Here is a 16,543-nt window from a genome sequence, read left to right as displayed (position 1 = left end):
GGTGGGCCCACTTTTATTTGTTATACCACTAAAGAGATTGGCTGTCAAGACAGATGTCCAGTTTCCAGACTCTGTGACATTGAGAGTTTTCCATTACAAATTACCTTTGGTAAGTAGAGAGTAGGTAGAAAAGCTTATACAAGATTTATTCCCACTTACAGCTTGTATTTAAGTCAGAGCCAGTGTCCCGTATGCCAATGTTTGAGGCCAATACCTGGGTGTCAGCTGCTAGGGCCATACTAATCAATGGGACAACCCAATCAGATATTGGGGAGAGTAGCACAGGAATGCAGAGAGGTGCTGAAGGCTAGAAGAGTTAGCAGCCCCAAAGCTAGCTCTGCTATTACTGTGGGTTCTGAACATGACTTTGCTCTTGACGCTATTAGTCAAAAATAAAAAATGGAAAGGCTTTAAAACATTGAACAGAAATCATCAGAATGAATTTGTAAAGTGCGACTAGTAAAATCTTACAGAATTATTTTTCTAATAAACTTTATATTTTCAAACAAATAACTTTTAAAAGTGAAAGTTATTAATAAGTGGTAATATAACTCTTTTAATCAGCCTCATTATACCTGGACAATCTCCAGGAGACAGTGTGAACTCTCTCCCTATTAAAAGGCAGTGAGTTTATTGGGATGTCTTTTGTCCACTACCAAAATTCAATTGCTTTTTATTAAAGTTTGATTGCTTAGGAGGTTTACAAACAGCTGTGACTAGAGTTTACAACAGGACCTAGGGACTGCAGAAAAGGTCTAATCTCAGTGAGAAGGAAATAAATTGAGCCATGTCCTCATCCTAGTGAGTGAAAGGAAAAAAAAAATATATGAGTTATGGTCCCTTTCCTCAAATTATTAACAGTTTCTCTAGGGAGTTAAAATTCAGTGTATTGATTTTAAATAAAAATGGTGCTAAATTCTGTGACTATAACTAGAAGCACAGGAGAAAGGAGGGGGTCGGACAATGAACTGGGATTGGGGAGATTCTTGGAGGAAGTGGGACTTTACTTGAGTGTTGAGTCCCCAGTGGATGCCAATAGACAAAAGTGGTAGAGAAGGCAGAGCATGGAGGTGGGATATGGCTACTGCCTCCCTCCATGCCCATTCCAGTGTCACTTGGGCCTCCTCTTTCAGTTTGCTTCCTATCTGGGCTTTCACATATGCTGTTCTTTCCAACCAAAAGTTCTTTCCCTCACTTCAACAGGGAGGTCTTGCGTTAGTTCTCAGCAGAAGGGTCTCATCTTTTTGGATGCCTTCCTTGATTGCCTAGTCTAGATTAAATCTTGCTCTCTGCTCCCTGGAAAACTTCTGACCATATCACTCATCAAGTGGTAATTAATTTAGTGATCTTTCTGACTGCTTTACCGTAGACTCCCTAGGGTGGGGACCTTGCTTCATTCACCCTAAATCCTCACTGCCTTGCTTAGTGCCTTGCGTTGAGTAAGAGCTTGAGAACTGTTTGTGGAATAAGTGGGTATACTCTGTTCTAGCCATGGTGCTTGTGGTAAAGGGGGAGGCAAGGAGAGGTAGAATCAGGGAGAATACAAAATGAAACAAAACAAAACATGAGGTAATTTGGGGGCACAGCGCACTGTGCAGGAGAGTGAGGTAGAGTAGAGGCCTTCAGTGGCTATGTCATCTTGGACAGGGTATAAAAACAGAATGGTGCTGAGAGGTGGGAGAAAGTAGGAGGACAAAAAGGAGGTGAATGTGGCAGGGACTAGCTTTTCCACAGTTGGGTCTAGTCCTACTTTGTCCTCAAAAAATCAAGTCCAGCTGTGACTTCTACCTTCTTCACCTAGCCTGGGGTGAGGATTCAAGGAAAACCAGGCAGTATAGGTCTAATGGGTTCTAGTCTTCCCATTTCCACTGATTCCCTTTGTGACTCCAAACAGAGCAGGAAACTTATCTGAGCCTTATCTTCCTATTATGCAAAAATGGGGTAAAGTAAGGTGGTTATAGGGAGCAAGTGACAAAATGTATTGGGAAAAGCTTGGAGGTTTCCTATCACCTCTCTGGACCTCAATTTCCTTACCTCATAACTGAAGGGGTTAAAGTACTGAGGAATCCCCAAACTATTCCCAAGACTGAAGGTCAGATTGTGTTGGGGTGACCATGAAGACACTGAGAAAAGATGGGTTGATCTTCTAGAACAGGCTGGCTCTTCTTCCGCTGTAAATTCCAGAGAGCCATCTCCTAGGTCAGATGTTGCCATTTATGCTTAAATCAAATGTTTTCAGACCAGAGCAGAACTTCTGCCAGCTCAGCTTATGATGATTCTCAGTTGAGGCCTATCACAGAGTGGTAGATGTCCCTAGACATCTCTTCCAATGTCTCTTCCAATGCCCTCAGCCAGTCGGACAGGCCTGTGGCAGCTAAGTGGCTAAACATAAGCATCACATTTGAACAAAGTAGCAAACTTCCTAAAATGTTATGTACTTCAGTGAAATTTTCACTCTAGAGCCAAGTCCTACCTCCCACAATCCTGACTGTTTAGAAGGAAAAGAATGAGGTCAGAAAATGTGAACAGGAGTGTCTTTATTACCCAGCCCTGTCTTGTTCAGCCTCTAATATTTATTTCTCCTCCGTTGGCTATTTGCAACTTGATATCAGGACTTGACCTTCTGTTGCTGCAGCTGTTTGGGAGATGAGTCAATTCAAAGGTGAAAGCGCTAAGAGAAGTTATAAAATGTTATAACAATGATAATGGTGATGGTGATCATGTGTGCGAAAGAATGTGTTTTTGTGTGGACAAAGGGGATCTAATTGTGGGGGCTGGAAGAAAGAGGGAGAATAAAGAGGGAAGAGAGAGGGAGAGTCCTTAATCACATCAATTGCCTTCACATTATTTATTAGAGAGATCTACTGTGAGGGAAGGAAGTTGGTACAATTTTTTTTTTAACATGGTGTATTTTGCAGCATCAACTTTGAGTTTGACTTCTCTGAAAAAGTTAACTTTGCAGGTTTTTAGTACACTTTGGTTTATGCTGTGGACAGAGGGTGTCTTGAACTTTTTCTTTTTTAAATTCAGGAGAGTGAGCCAAGAATTCTAAGTACTCATGTCCCTCTCCAATGACACAGTAGAGGAAAGATTTCCAAGGGTGAGAACTGAATAAATACCACTGAGAATTCAAACATCCAGGGAGGTTGCTCTGCCAAAGTAAATCACACCCTCTAGGAACATTTCCTATAATTTTCTCTTTTTTAAAATGATCTATCCTTACAAAAGCTTAGAAAGGTCAGGAGTCAGTGGCTAGTAAATTGGAGTTTCTGTCCAGATCTCCTGAGGACTTACAGCCTGGTGTCAGACACTTATTGAAGATGTGAACATCTCTATTTACTCATTGTAAAAGCTAATATATTCTACATAAATCTCCCACCCCTTCTTTTTGGTAGAAATGTCCATTATCTCAGCAGTACTATGAATTGAATTAAAGATTACAGTGACTATTAAAAAAAGTCAATATAAAATTCACTGTTTATTGTGCAAGAAAAGATAGACCTTCCCATAAGCACTTCAGTTTGCAGATAACATGATTCTTTTAGTTATTGCTGAACATGAGACTAAATCTGAGACATTTTCATATATATCGAGATATAACCAGACTTCTCTGAAATCAACTGTAGTTTTCAGGGAAAAATGAAGAGAAGAATTAATGAACTCCCATCTATTTGAATTACTTACATTTGTCATTTTATTTAATCCTGTTAACCTAAGGAAGAATTAATAGATCACTTTTATGCAAGAGGAAATTGAAGCTCAGTGTGGTTGATTCACTTAACTTAGATCACAAGATAGCATTTGATTTAACTTGGGCTTCCTGATGCTAAAACTGTTGCTCTCTTTCTCCATACAATGCAGCAACTACTATCAGACAGTGCTGCCTTCACCTATGCCTTTTCACTTCCTGTGTAACCATTTAAATTCAAGCCTAATGATCCATGCTTGGACTATTGCAGTAGCCTACTAGCTTGTTACTGACACATTAGATCCATTATTCCTGAACTTTGGTAGAATGACTTTAATGTGGCTGCTCTGCAAGATGACATCTGTAGACAAATTTTACATATAAATTAAAATAATTAAAGATCTATTGATATCTAGTCAAACCATGGCTTTGCAAACCTTTGGAGAAACTTTGTATTATATGTATATGAAGTTTCTTATAATACAATATAATTTGGCATTATTACTTTTATCCCAGATCAAAATTAATCACAATGGCTACAGAATCATGTCTAAACTTTTTTTTTTTTTTAATAGAGGCATGTTATTTATTTATTTATTTATTTATTTATTTGTTTGCTTGTTTTGTTTATACATGCACTGGGTACAGTCAGAAGCGCAGGAGGGTGAGAGAATTCACCAGAGCCAGAGCGGGGAGCAGAGCAGGCAGAAGGACCGAAGTACACTGCTGAGGGGAGCAGCGGGCGGCAGGAGAGGTCTGCGCGCCATGTGGGACCCTCCTCCGGTGGCCGGGGAGCAGCCGGGGATCGAATCAGCGCGGTAGAGGCCGCGGGCAGCTTCGCAACCCAGCGCTCAACCGCTGCGCCACCGGGGAGACCCCATGTCTAAACTTTTTAATCTGATTATTAGGCTGGTAAAATCGCATCCATGTTCACCTTATGGGGCACCAGCTACTTTCCTTACTCCAGCCTGAGGTGTTTCCTCATTACCCTGCAGGCTGGCCAGAGGCACTTATGGGCTGCACATGTCCCCTCTTGTTCTCGACTTAAATGCCACCTCTGGAAGTCACTTTTGGCTCTAAGGCTGGAGAAATTTCTTTCCTGAGGGGTATCCCCCATACCCCATGTATACTCATTTCATCATAGAGACTTTCATACAGGGTGTTGCTTGGGGACAGCCATTTGTCTCTGCTCCTCAAGGGCCTTATTAATCAGTGATCAGCACTAACAAACACAGTGCTTGCCTCATAGAAGATGGTTGAATTTGTAGTACAGGGGCTCAGAAATTTCTGTGTGGATTTTCAAGTCTGGTAGTACTGAATTCAAGTCTCAGCTCTACAGTTTGCCAGCTGCATATTGTTGGCAAAGTTAATAACCTCCTCTGAGCCTCAATTTCTGTTCTGTAAGAAGATCATTATTCCATCAAAATTACTGTGAATGGATTTGTGCTGCTATAATCATTTGCAGTTAATACAACACCTAACCTTCTCTTATCTTCTAAATCTTACACTGCACCCCAGGACATCAGAAGGAAACCTATTCTATTGTAATGCGTATCTCTAGTGCCCGGCTCAATGGTGGGTTCTTAGTGGGGGCAAAATGGATGTTTGATGAAATAATCCTTGAGGGACGGCAACCAAGGTGAAGGGGGAAGGAAGAGGTAATACAGGGACTGTGAAGGAGAAAAGAGAAAGGAAGACAATAAATGTGGATGCTTCTTCTGAGACTACTTATGTTACAGGAGGCTCTTCTACTTTCAAGGTGTTGAACTGACTCTCTGCTCAGAGATAAACTACTTTTGGATATTTGCCTGTGATATGGTGTAGGGTAAGGAAAAATGTCAGGCTTTTCTGCCCTCCCGCCATCAGGATTGATGATGGATCCTTGCGGTCCTGAATGCATGCCTGATGGCGGGCACCTGGAATAGGGTGTGGGCATAGGTAGATGGGATTCACCTGGGCTAAGACTGTGCTTTTAAGGGTGGCGTCACAGGGACACCAGCAGAAGCCAAGAACGAACAGAAGCCGAAAGAGAAGCCGAGAGAGAAGCAGAGAAGCAGAAGCAGAAGCAGAGATCACTGGAAAGCCCAGATAGAGTGAGGATTTGCTGGGGGCTGGGAGGACTGACAGCCTCCCGGTCCCCCAGCACCCCTGCCTGCTGTGTGCCGGGTAAATCCCAATAAAAAACCTGCAAAAACCACTGAGGACTCTGACTCCTCCTTTACCTGGTCTGCTGGATATTAGAAAACCTGCACCATGTCCATTCCTGCCCTTTACATATGGGGAGACCTGATGCCCATGTGACTGGCCTTGTTCCCTTATTGGAAACAGCTGGGCAGACAACAGCCCTGGGCTGGAGCTCAGGGAGATTTCACAACCTCCATGACTGTACTTCAGATGACTTTCAAACTGTGTTTATATGCATTTATGTGTGCTTCTCTGGCTCTCTTCTGATTGCAAGGAAGCCATCTTGGAAAACAAGCTCAGAGTAAGGCTAAAAGACCTAGCATTTTGTTCTTGCTTATAGTAATAGAATGCCTCCTGATGCCAGATCTGGGAGAAGCCAAGGAGTTGAAAACAAGAAGACACCCAATCCCAGAGGACATGAACGGGTAAGGTGTTTAAGTTGAGGTGAAAATAATTGGGGAAGGTTTAGATTGGCTGAATATTGATTGAATTCAATGGAGAAAAGACATAGGTAGAATTTATATATATTCTCTTCTCTATCCTCTCTACCTAAGAAGTAACAATACTGTCACAGCCAGATCTATGTTTCTATATTCCTGGTTGGAAAAGGACAGTTGAAAGCACATAATGATTGTAATTATCCATTTCCCTTATGCTTGCAAGGCACAGATGGGTTTCTGAAAGTGTGGAGAGCTGCCTTCAAAATGTTCCAAGAACCCAGAGGACACAGAAACATCAATTCCAAAGAGCACCTGCATCCCTATGTTTATAGCAGCACTGTTTACAATAGCTAAGCTTTGGAAACAACCCAAATGCCCAAAAATAGATGACTGGATCAAGAAGATGTGGTACATATATACCATGGAATATTACTCAGCATTCAAAAAAGATAAACACATGCAATTTGCAGCAACATGGATGGTGCTGGAAGGGATCATGCTCAGCGAAATAAGCCAGAAAGAAAAAGAAAAATACCGGATGGTTTCACTCATAGCAGGAATCTAGAAAACTTAAATAAGGGACCAGGAAAATGAATAACTATAAGAAAGTGAAAATCAAAATCAACAAAAAACTATGAACCAGAGACACTCTATGGGGGGTGGGGGGCAGGGAGGGGAGGGATTGGGGTCAAAATAAGGGGGTTGCAATTGTATGGGGAATATAAAAATAAAATTTATTAAAAAAAATATCCCAAAAATTTTAATGGAAAAAAAAATGTTCCAAGAAGGAGAAATGATACTGGGTGAAAAAAATAGGGAATTAGATCATATCACTGTTTCTCAGCCCTGGTTGTGAGGGTCCATTAGAGTGTCTGAGGGACTGCAGTATCCAGAGAAAAATTAAATAGAAGTTTTGGGGTGGGTCCCTGACATCAATGCTTTAAAGTCTTTCAGGTGATAGATCACAATGATCATTGTTTGAAAATCACTGGATTCCATGGACTTTGCTCCCTAATACTCATTTACATTTCTGCATTTTAAATTAGTAATCTAGGAGCATAATTGTCTGCAGCTGGGAAGTGTTTCTGTATAGTTGGTTGGAACTTGATATTTAGAGTTCAGCTAAAGTAGTTATTCCCCAGTGGTGTTAACAGATATTATATGGAGAAATACAGGAAAGCAATGGCTTAGTAGTAATATATGTATAGAAATGTTGACTTTGAATTCTAAAGTTTCAGAGTTAGAGAGACTTGGAGGTCAACAAATTCATTTTATCTCACTGGTTCTCAATGTGTGGTCCTCAGAGCAGCAACAGCAGTAGCAGCATCACCTGGGAAATTGTTGGAAATGCTAACTGTCAGTTTCCATCTGAGAACAACTGATCAGAAACTCTTAAGAGTGGGGTTCAGCAATCTGTGTTTTAACAAATCTAGGTGATTCTGTGCTCAAGTTTGAAAAGCACCCATCTACTACAGAAACCCTGTAGTAGTGGTATAACCTGTTTTATATCTTTTGGTAACAGGGAACTCAATCTCTGGGGCAACATATTCTGTTAATGAAACTCTTGTCCTTCCATTCTTTAAGATTAAATCTGCTTCACTATAACTTCTACCTGTGGCTCTAATACTGTCCCTTGGAATGACTGAAAATAAATCCTAGTCAAATTCCACACTTCAAAGAAATTGAAAAATTCTCAAAAAATGGTCGGGGAACACAAGTTCCAATTTCCATACTTCCTTGAGATAATATTAGTTCTAGGACTTCTGGTTTAATGCAAAATATGGCTAATTGCCCTTGAAGATAACTTCCTTAAATTTGCAATAAAATCCACAAGAAAATACAGAAAAAGTGCTAACTTACATTACCACACAAAAGTAAGAATGAAGTAGTTGAACTAATAGAAGAAAACTTCCAAAAATATATGTTTCCTTGGAGTAAGACTGTTTAAAGTTTGGCACCAAAGGCAGACATTATAAAGATTTATAGATTTCACTGTAAAATTATTGATGGCTTCCATATGTTTTTAAAAAGTTAAAGGCAAATGATAAACTAGGAAAAACTTTGGGGAGATACATATATTTTTAAAATCTTTTATATGTATATTTTATAAGGTAAGCACCATATATTGAAGGTATAGTACAGGAAGTGATACACACTAGGTTCTCAAACATTTGATAATAAATGAATGAAGATGAGTTAAGCAAATGACAATATAAAAACTAATGCTAAAATAGCCAATAGAAAAATGAGCCAAGGGTATGTATATGCAATTGACAAAGAGAAAATAAACACTTAAAATGTTATTCTATCTTAATGAAAAATGAAAGTTAATTAGCACCTATGAAATAGCTAAATTTAATGTTGGTGAGCATCTAGGAAGATGGACTTTTCATAGAAACAGATGGGAAGATTAATCCACACAATGTTTCAGGAAGGCAACTGGAAATATGTACTAAAATTTAAAAATTTTGCATGCCAGTAGATAGCTATATACATATCCTAAGGAAACATTCATAAATATGTATAATGATTTGACAACAGGGATACTGATTACAGCTTCATTTATAAAAAGTAACACTTGGAAATATCTCAAAAGAGAAGATAGGTAGATATATTATGTTACAGATAGACAATAGAATAAGACATGACCCTTAGAATATTGTAAAAAGATAGAGGCATGGAAAGATTATTCCTTGAATATGGCTGAGTGATAAAATATTGATTACAAAATGGCAAGTAAAATGGCTCTCATGGTCCCTTTAATTCTTTTTTTTTTTTCCAGATTGAATATTCTCAATTCCTTTGACCATTTTCACTTGAAAAGTGAGCATGTTTTCTGAATTCAAAGGAAGACTTGGGGCCACCCTGAAAAACGCTTGGGGAATACAAATTCCAATTTCCATACTTCCTTGCTTAATTTCCATGAACACACTCTGCTTTGTAATGTTACCTTAAAGCATGGGTCTGGTAATCCCCTACTGGGATACCATGGGGACAGTGCACACTATTCCCAAGGTGATAGATACCACTAGGTAGAGAGGGTAAGAAAGGCATTCCAAGCAAAACCACAGAGACAAAAAAGGTTCTGGCATGTTCTGGGAAGGGGGAGTAATTCTACTCCACCAGAACCTAAATGGTATGATGAGGGAACCTGGCGTGGGTAATAGATGAAATGGAAAGGTAGTAAATTTTTCTTTCTAAATAAGCTAAGGATTGGAGCTTTTTTCTAGTCATGCCAAGTCTGAAGCTTTAAAAAGGCACACTGAGATCCATGTTTTGACTATATTCTGGCAGGAGGGGGATGGTTTGAACAAAGGATACCATATGCTTAGTGAACTTTTAAAATTTTAGGATCAGATGTGTGGCTGCTTTGCTATTTAACTGGTTTCTTCTGGTACTTTCTCTTTTATTTCGGCTTAGGGTTTTCTTGGTGGGCTCCAAGGAACAAGAAGAATGTGAGCCCACCCCAGGCAGAGATAGAGAGTAGGGGCAGACAGAGAGCATGCATGTCTCCTGCTATTGTCCCATTCATGTTTTCCCTGATGTGGGACTTGGGCAGCACTGAGGAGGTGGGCACCAATCCCAGGGAAGGGTGTGGCTCTGGGCTCAGGCCTTCCCCAACCCTCTCCTCTGTGGTGGGGGTTGTGGGCACTCAGTGCTTTCAGCAGCCTCGTGGGCTCCGTTGGTGGGCCTGTGTGCATCTGTAGGGCTATGGTGTTTTGCTGGGGAGCAGGGGAGAGAAATGGAGCAGGCAGAATTTGAGAAGGAATTGCTAGGTTTCTGGGAAGTCAGCATGTGCTTAAAACAATTTAAATTGTAACTGAGAATGTAATTAGGTGATTTTTGTTTTTGTTTTAATGGAAGACTTCAGAACCTGTGACTATTGTTCATGAGCACATGCCTGGATGTAGTAATATTTTGAGTTTATGGAAAATGTGGTCAGCTTCATAAATCAGCACTGAGCAGTTTGCACAGAGTCATCCTTGTGCAAGTAGCACAGATCTGTAGAGTCTTCTAAGGTTATGCAAAACAGAGCAGAATGAGCATGTAGGCAAAGTTCAAATATAGTCTTCCCTTCCCCTGAAATTCTTTCCTGAGTGGCCATGAGGCAGCTCTGAATTCCCATTCCTACCCAGCCCATGACCTCGTTTAACTCTGTGTAGACAGAAAAAAATTGAGGTCAATGCTATGACTACAAAAACACAATTTTCTGTATCTATTTCTCCACAGTATCTTAAAATTTTAGCAGGATTTCTATAAAGAAAACCCATATAAATTTTAAAAGCAGGCTGGACAATCACAATTTGTGATGGTTCTGAGAATATGGTCAAATATATTCTAATTTTTAGATCTCATGCATCTCAAATCTATTATTTTTGGGGACTGGAGGATGACAGTTCAAGGTGGGATTATGTTTCTCAAAAACATATGGAACATCTTCAAATGTTAATAAAACTTTTAACTTAGAATTAGTAAATAAAACTCTGCAATTTTGTTGTGATTCATTAAAGGGAATTCCACCAATTTCATTACATTGTTACTGGGCGTAGACAATTCCAGTATTTGGTTCTTACATCTTATAAGAAGTAATATTTCCTTCTATCTGCTTTTCTTCTTACATCCCTCCCACTTCTCAAATTGGCCCCTGTTTAAGAGTTTGTTTCTGCCAAAGTGTTCATCAGAGTTGGAATGCTAATACATTTTAGTAGAGATGTTTTTCAGTTGTTCTGAAAACAAAACAAAACAAAACAGAAAACCAACAGAACAAAGCCTTGTGCACTGTCACAAAACAGAACCAGCATGTTGTCACAAAAATATAGTACTGCTGACCCTCAGTTTTAGGTATCTTCTTTTTTTTTTTTTATCATCTCTTAGAGGAGTCTCATGCAAAAAAAATTCTTAATTTTCCACAGAAACCAGATGTATAACTTATAAGGCCAAATATTTACCAAGTACAAAGTTTATGGCTTTTGCCAATTTCTGTTGATGGGAGAGCCTATACTTTGGAATTTGCTATAGCAAAGTGTTTTTGTTGACTTTCACAGACAGAATACAAATTCCATGTCATGGGGGACAATCAACCAAGCATTTATTTGATGTCATACTTGCCGGCTGTCCTTGCCACAATCTGGAGCAGAAAGAGCTAACTGGATAGTGGCTTGACCTGAAAGCTATGAAACTTTGAAACTTTCAATCAAATCCCTTCAGTCACAAACCACCCACTGTTACCAGGTGCAAATGGAGAGAGGCTCTGTCCTCATGTTTGTCTTAATAGCTGTGCCATGTTGAAGAGTGGGTAAGGTTAAACATGTGAGTGTATTTGATAAACATCAACTGCAGTATGTCTTGAATTTTTGTATCAACCCTCCACAGACAGTAGAAAAGCACACAGCAAATAATAACAAAATAATACAGTTTTCCACTGATTGAGCATTATTGTGTTCAACATTGAGCTAAATACTTTATAAACATTACCTTCTCAAAGCAGTCACACCATGAAATAGATTATCAACTACTTTATAATCATGAAGTTCAGAGAGGTTAAGTGACTTGCCTGGAGTTTTTCAGCTAGTAAGGAAGTGAGATTCTAACCCAGTCTTAGCCTGCTTTGAAAGGAGCTCTAAATTAGACACGTTTATTCAGCTTTTGGGTTAATTTGCCTGATTCCTAGAGAAGCAGGTAGAAGATGCAGGTTGCTGGTAGTTGAGAGAGAATCTGGTCTCAAAGTTTTGCTCCATAAAATTTAAAGAAGAGAGACCAGCTCTTAGAAGACCACATAGTAATGATGTGATTTCAGAGGAAGTGAGGTAGTTTCCAGTATTGTTACTATTCAAACAAAAACATGCTATTCAGCTTCTATTTCCTCTGTTTCCTCATTTACAAAATGAAGACAGGAGCTAGGTGGTTTCTAAGGTCTCTGTTGCTCCCCCTTTTCTAAATCCTCTAAGTTGGAGCCACTCCATGCTTGGCTCTTAGAGTTTCAGGGCAAATCTTCACCAGGATAGAAGATCCTCCTATAGCCCTGGGCCAGCTGGGCCCATCACTTGCTGGGAGATGGTGAGAGTATTTTGTGTCCCTGTCTCCTGGCCCTGGCTTGTGGTACCACTGTCCTATTGGTCACTAGTGGCCAGTGTGACTGAGAAATGACAGCCTTTCTCCTGGTACTGCCCAAAGTAAAACCCTACTTTATTCACTTGTTCTACCTTTAAATCAAGAGGCTCAGGTCCTAGGAAGTTAAATTAAACTTATTTCTGTTAAAATCCTTTTCAGAAAAGCAAGTCAAAACCCAAGGTTTTGTAGTAACTGGAATTTTGAAAACTGGCATCTGATTTGCACAATAAGAAATAATAGCTGGATTTGTGTATCTGGAATTATTCTAACTCTACAACAACACAGAAAGAGCAAAAAGGAAAGTGTGTGTTATACTACTGATGAATCCTACCGTGTCTCCTGGCTGTGGACGCATCACAGACACACGATCATATCCTTTCCTTAGTAGGACCCACAAGGCATCGAGTTTTCCCTGAAATAAAACAAATGTACCAAGATTACATATGAAACCAACCAGTGGCCAGCCCAGACAGCTAGAACTTTCTATGCTTCTTCAATCATGTGAACAGCCCAGTAGTGGCAATGTTGCTGTGATAGGGCAAGTGGCTCTCCAAGTCCCCATGTTCAGGAATGTAGGAGAAGAGGCACCTCACAGGGGATGCTGAGGTTAATGCAGGATATACCGAGAGTTCCATGCAGCCCCACATAAACAAGAACAGGGAAGTTCATTCACATTCTTGGCTTTGCCCATACCACATTTCTGGACATATCTTCAGAACACAGTTGATCTTTTCAACTTTCGCTGTTTCTTTCTTCCTATTTGCTCAGAGTTCATAAATGAAAACAATGATGACAAACCAGGAACGTTCGTAAATAGAAGTGTTTACAGGATAAGACCGAAAAGAGGTCCATGGGCTGCAGATCCCTGGCTCTCCCATACAGTCACTCAGCAGCTGTGACTTACTCAGGAACCCCAAATGGACAAATGACCAAACGTCACAGGTTACTAAAACTCATAACCTCTTTGGAGTTGCTGGTAATTGGTTGAATCTGAGCTATGAGAAAGTCTATGTCTCTGGCCATTCTAGCTCCCTGAGCATGCTGAATGGAAGCTGTTTTCTTACACTGAAGACACTAAAATAAAAGAAAGTTTATTTAAATTGGCTTTTAATATTAGCCCCCATTAGTGACTCTGTTAACAGGCAGAAGAAAACATTATTTTGCCTTATTTCTCTTCATTGTCTTGTGGTAGGCAAAAATATCCCCTCCATCTCTAAACAATGATATACTAGTCTCTGGAACCTATGAATATGTTGCTTTCCATGGCAAAAAGGACTTTGCAGATGTGAAGTTAAGGCTCTCTCATGGAGGGCTTACCCTGGGTTATCTGGGTATGTCACTCTAATTACATGGATCCTCACTGCAGGAAAGCAGTGTGTGTGGGGTGTCAGGTTAGGGAAGATTTGCTGATAGAATCAGAGAGCTTCGAAGGAGGACTCAGACTGCTGTTACTGGCTTTAGAAGTGGGAGGGATTCACAACCCAGTGAGTGTGGGCAGCCTCTTGAATGTAGAAAAGATGAGGAGACAGTTTCTCTTCGAGCCTCCAAAAGGAACATAGCCCCGAGGGTACATTGATATTGGGTTGCTGAGACCCCTTTTGGACTTCTGAAACTATAGGATAATAAATTTGTGTTGTTATAAGCCACCAAGTTTTTGTAAATTGATATAACAGCAATAAGAAGCAAATACGCTCCCAGACTTATTCTGTTTGTTTATCAGCTCTCTCTGCCAGCTGGCATGCCAGTTCTGTGAAAGCAGAGGTGTCATTGGTCATTGGTTTTATTAACTGTTGTGTGACAGCCCTTAGGATGCCTCTGGTGCTCAGTAAATATTTGTTGGATGAATGGGTACATTCAGCACTACTAAATGCTGGGCTCAGTGCTTTTTCATGTGTCTTCTCATTTCAACCTTCCGGTGATCCCAAAACATGGAAATGGAGAGTCAGAGAGGTCAACTAAGGTGCCCAAAGGTATTCAGCTTGTACACTGGAGAGGTGTGATTGGAACCCATGTCTGTCTGATTATAAAGCTCATATGTTTTCAATTATACCAACTGCAGAGAATTCCTCAGGCAGATCTTTTGGCTGGAGAACTTTAATTAGATCCTTTCTGTGGATCTCTATCCGTCAAGTCCTCATGAAACAGTTTTGTATGTTAGGATCAGAATTGTTAGAAAATAGAATAGAAAAAAATATTAGAATAAGTATTGTTTTGTGAAAGCATTGTTTCAGATAAATATGTATGGGTGTGTGTATGAGTGTGTACGCACATGCACAGATGCACACTCAGACAAATAGTGGGTCAAATGTATTTCTTAGTGGAGTCTCAGCCAGGCATGTTGGAGAACACTGATTTATTTTTTTTTATTTATTTTTTTTTTAAAGATTTATTTGTTTATTTATTTATACAAGCACTGGGTATAGTCAGAGGCGCGGGAGGGTGAGAGAATTCACCAGAGCCAGAGCGGGGAGCAGAGCAGGCAGAAGGACGGAAGTACACTGCTGAGGGGAGCAGCGGGCGGCAGGAGGGGTCTGCGCGCCAGGTGGGACCCTCCTCCAGAGGCCTGGGAGCATCCGGGGATTGAACTGGTGCCGCAGAGGCTGCGGGCAGCTTTGCAACCCAGCGCTCAACCGCTGCGCCACCGGGGAGGCCCGGAGAACACTGATTTAGAAGAGGTCTTTGAAGGACAGTGCTGGAAAGGCTGGGGATGACTAGAGAGTTCAAGTTCCTTCACATAAAGTTTTAATAGTGGCAATGCTAATTTAAGAATATCATCTCGCATGGAATACTATACAGCCACGAGGAAAGAGGAAATCCTGTCACTGACAACAACATGGATGGACTTGAGAACATTATGCTAACTAAGATAGGTCAGAAAAAGAAAGGCACATTTTGTATGATATCTTGAATGTGCAATCTAAAAAGGATCTTTGGTGGTGGGCATGGAGGGGTATCATATGTGAAGAGGAGTGAAACTCTACTGCTAACACTTACAGAGTGTTGTAAACTAATGTTACCACAATCAATCTATCAATAAAAATCAAATAAATAAAAAGGGGAACTCATTGAAAAAAAACTCAAAGACTTCATGTTCTGAACTAATTTTCTGGCAGGTTATATTCAGATACCCAAAAAAAAAAAAAAAAACCAACCAAACATTCTTGAACTTTTATCAATTGTTGCTTGAGTTCTTGTGGGTTAAACTTTGTTTTGCTAAGTGTAGCATTTCTCATCTCTTGTCAAAGTATTTAGGAAAGCCTCTAAAAATATTTTTAAATGACTTGAGAATGCTGGATAGAACTGCTGCTGTGTTCAGCACAGTTTTCTGCATTAAATTGTTTCCATCATCAGTTAAATGTTTTCCTTTAAGGTTCTTTCAGACAAACATTTATATTTCAGGAAATAACCAGGTGGATTTCCTGGATGGATGCCCTTTCTCTTTCTCTCCCTTTTCTTTCCCTTTTTTGGGGGATACTCCCAGTATTTGGTTTTGTAAATCAGCATACCCATGCTATGTGCGAATCACTCAGCTCCTTGACAAGTGAGGAACAATGACAGAAAGAAAGAAAATTTGAAACTGAAAGAAAATTTGGCTGTTGAAGAAGTACATTAATTTACTCAGAAGAAATTTAAAGCTATACACAAGCAAAAGAGCAGAAGTCAGCTAGATGCAGAATCCCAGGGGAATGGTCATTAAGCTCTGTTTCTTTAGGGCAACAGATCACAGTGTAACATTTAAACACAAAATGACTGCGTTCAGACTGTCTGTCTATCCCTCACCAGCTCTGCAGACTTGGGCAGCTGTTTCATACTCCATAGACTTGTTATAGGGCTCAAAATTAAATATTGGAGTCAGGTACTTGCCTCATAGTATATATTCATTACATGTTATCTGAGATCATGGTAAAGTCATTAAAATGATAATTTGGGAAGCCCTGTAGAAAGGTGGAAAAGGATGTAATGCAGAGTATAAGAATCTAGTTATGTGAATTTTACTAGCATGAATCTACTCATCTTCTATTCTGCTTCCCTTCAACCCATTTCCCCTTTCCCTCAAGCCACACTTCTTATTCCCCTTCAACATGCTGTGGTCTGACTTCTGTGGCGGTGTTCAGTGGCT

General features: G+C 40.1%; 1 protein-coding gene and 1 pseudogene across 1 annotated transcript in view; one reads left to right on the top strand and one right to left on the bottom strand.

The window, feature by feature from the left end:
• Window positions 1–9,799, top strand: part of LOC119259630 (glyceraldehyde-3-phosphate dehydrogenase-like) — a 30,113-nt pseudogene extending 20,314 nt beyond the window's left edge.
• ANTXR1 (ANTXR cell adhesion molecule 1) overlaps window positions 1–16,543 on the bottom strand; it is a 226,043-nt gene that overhangs the window by 41,347 nt on the left and 168,153 nt on the right. Inside the window, exon 17 of the mRNA XM_037527535.2 lies at window positions 12,755–12,835. Coding sequence (XP_037383432.1) covers window positions 12,755–12,835 — 81 coding nt within the window. The remainder of the gene's footprint in view (window positions 1–12,754; window positions 12,836–16,543) is intronic.

The sequence above is a fragment of the Talpa occidentalis genome, unplaced genomic scaffold (assembly GCF_014898055.3).
Source record: "Talpa occidentalis isolate TD23 unplaced genomic scaffold, MPIMG_talOcc4v2.1 talOcc4.5, whole genome shotgun sequence".
In the NCBI taxonomy this organism is placed as follows: domain Eukaryota; kingdom Metazoa; phylum Chordata; class Mammalia; order Eulipotyphla; family Talpidae; genus Talpa; species Talpa occidentalis.
This window is presented reverse-complemented; position numbering and strand designations above follow the sequence as displayed.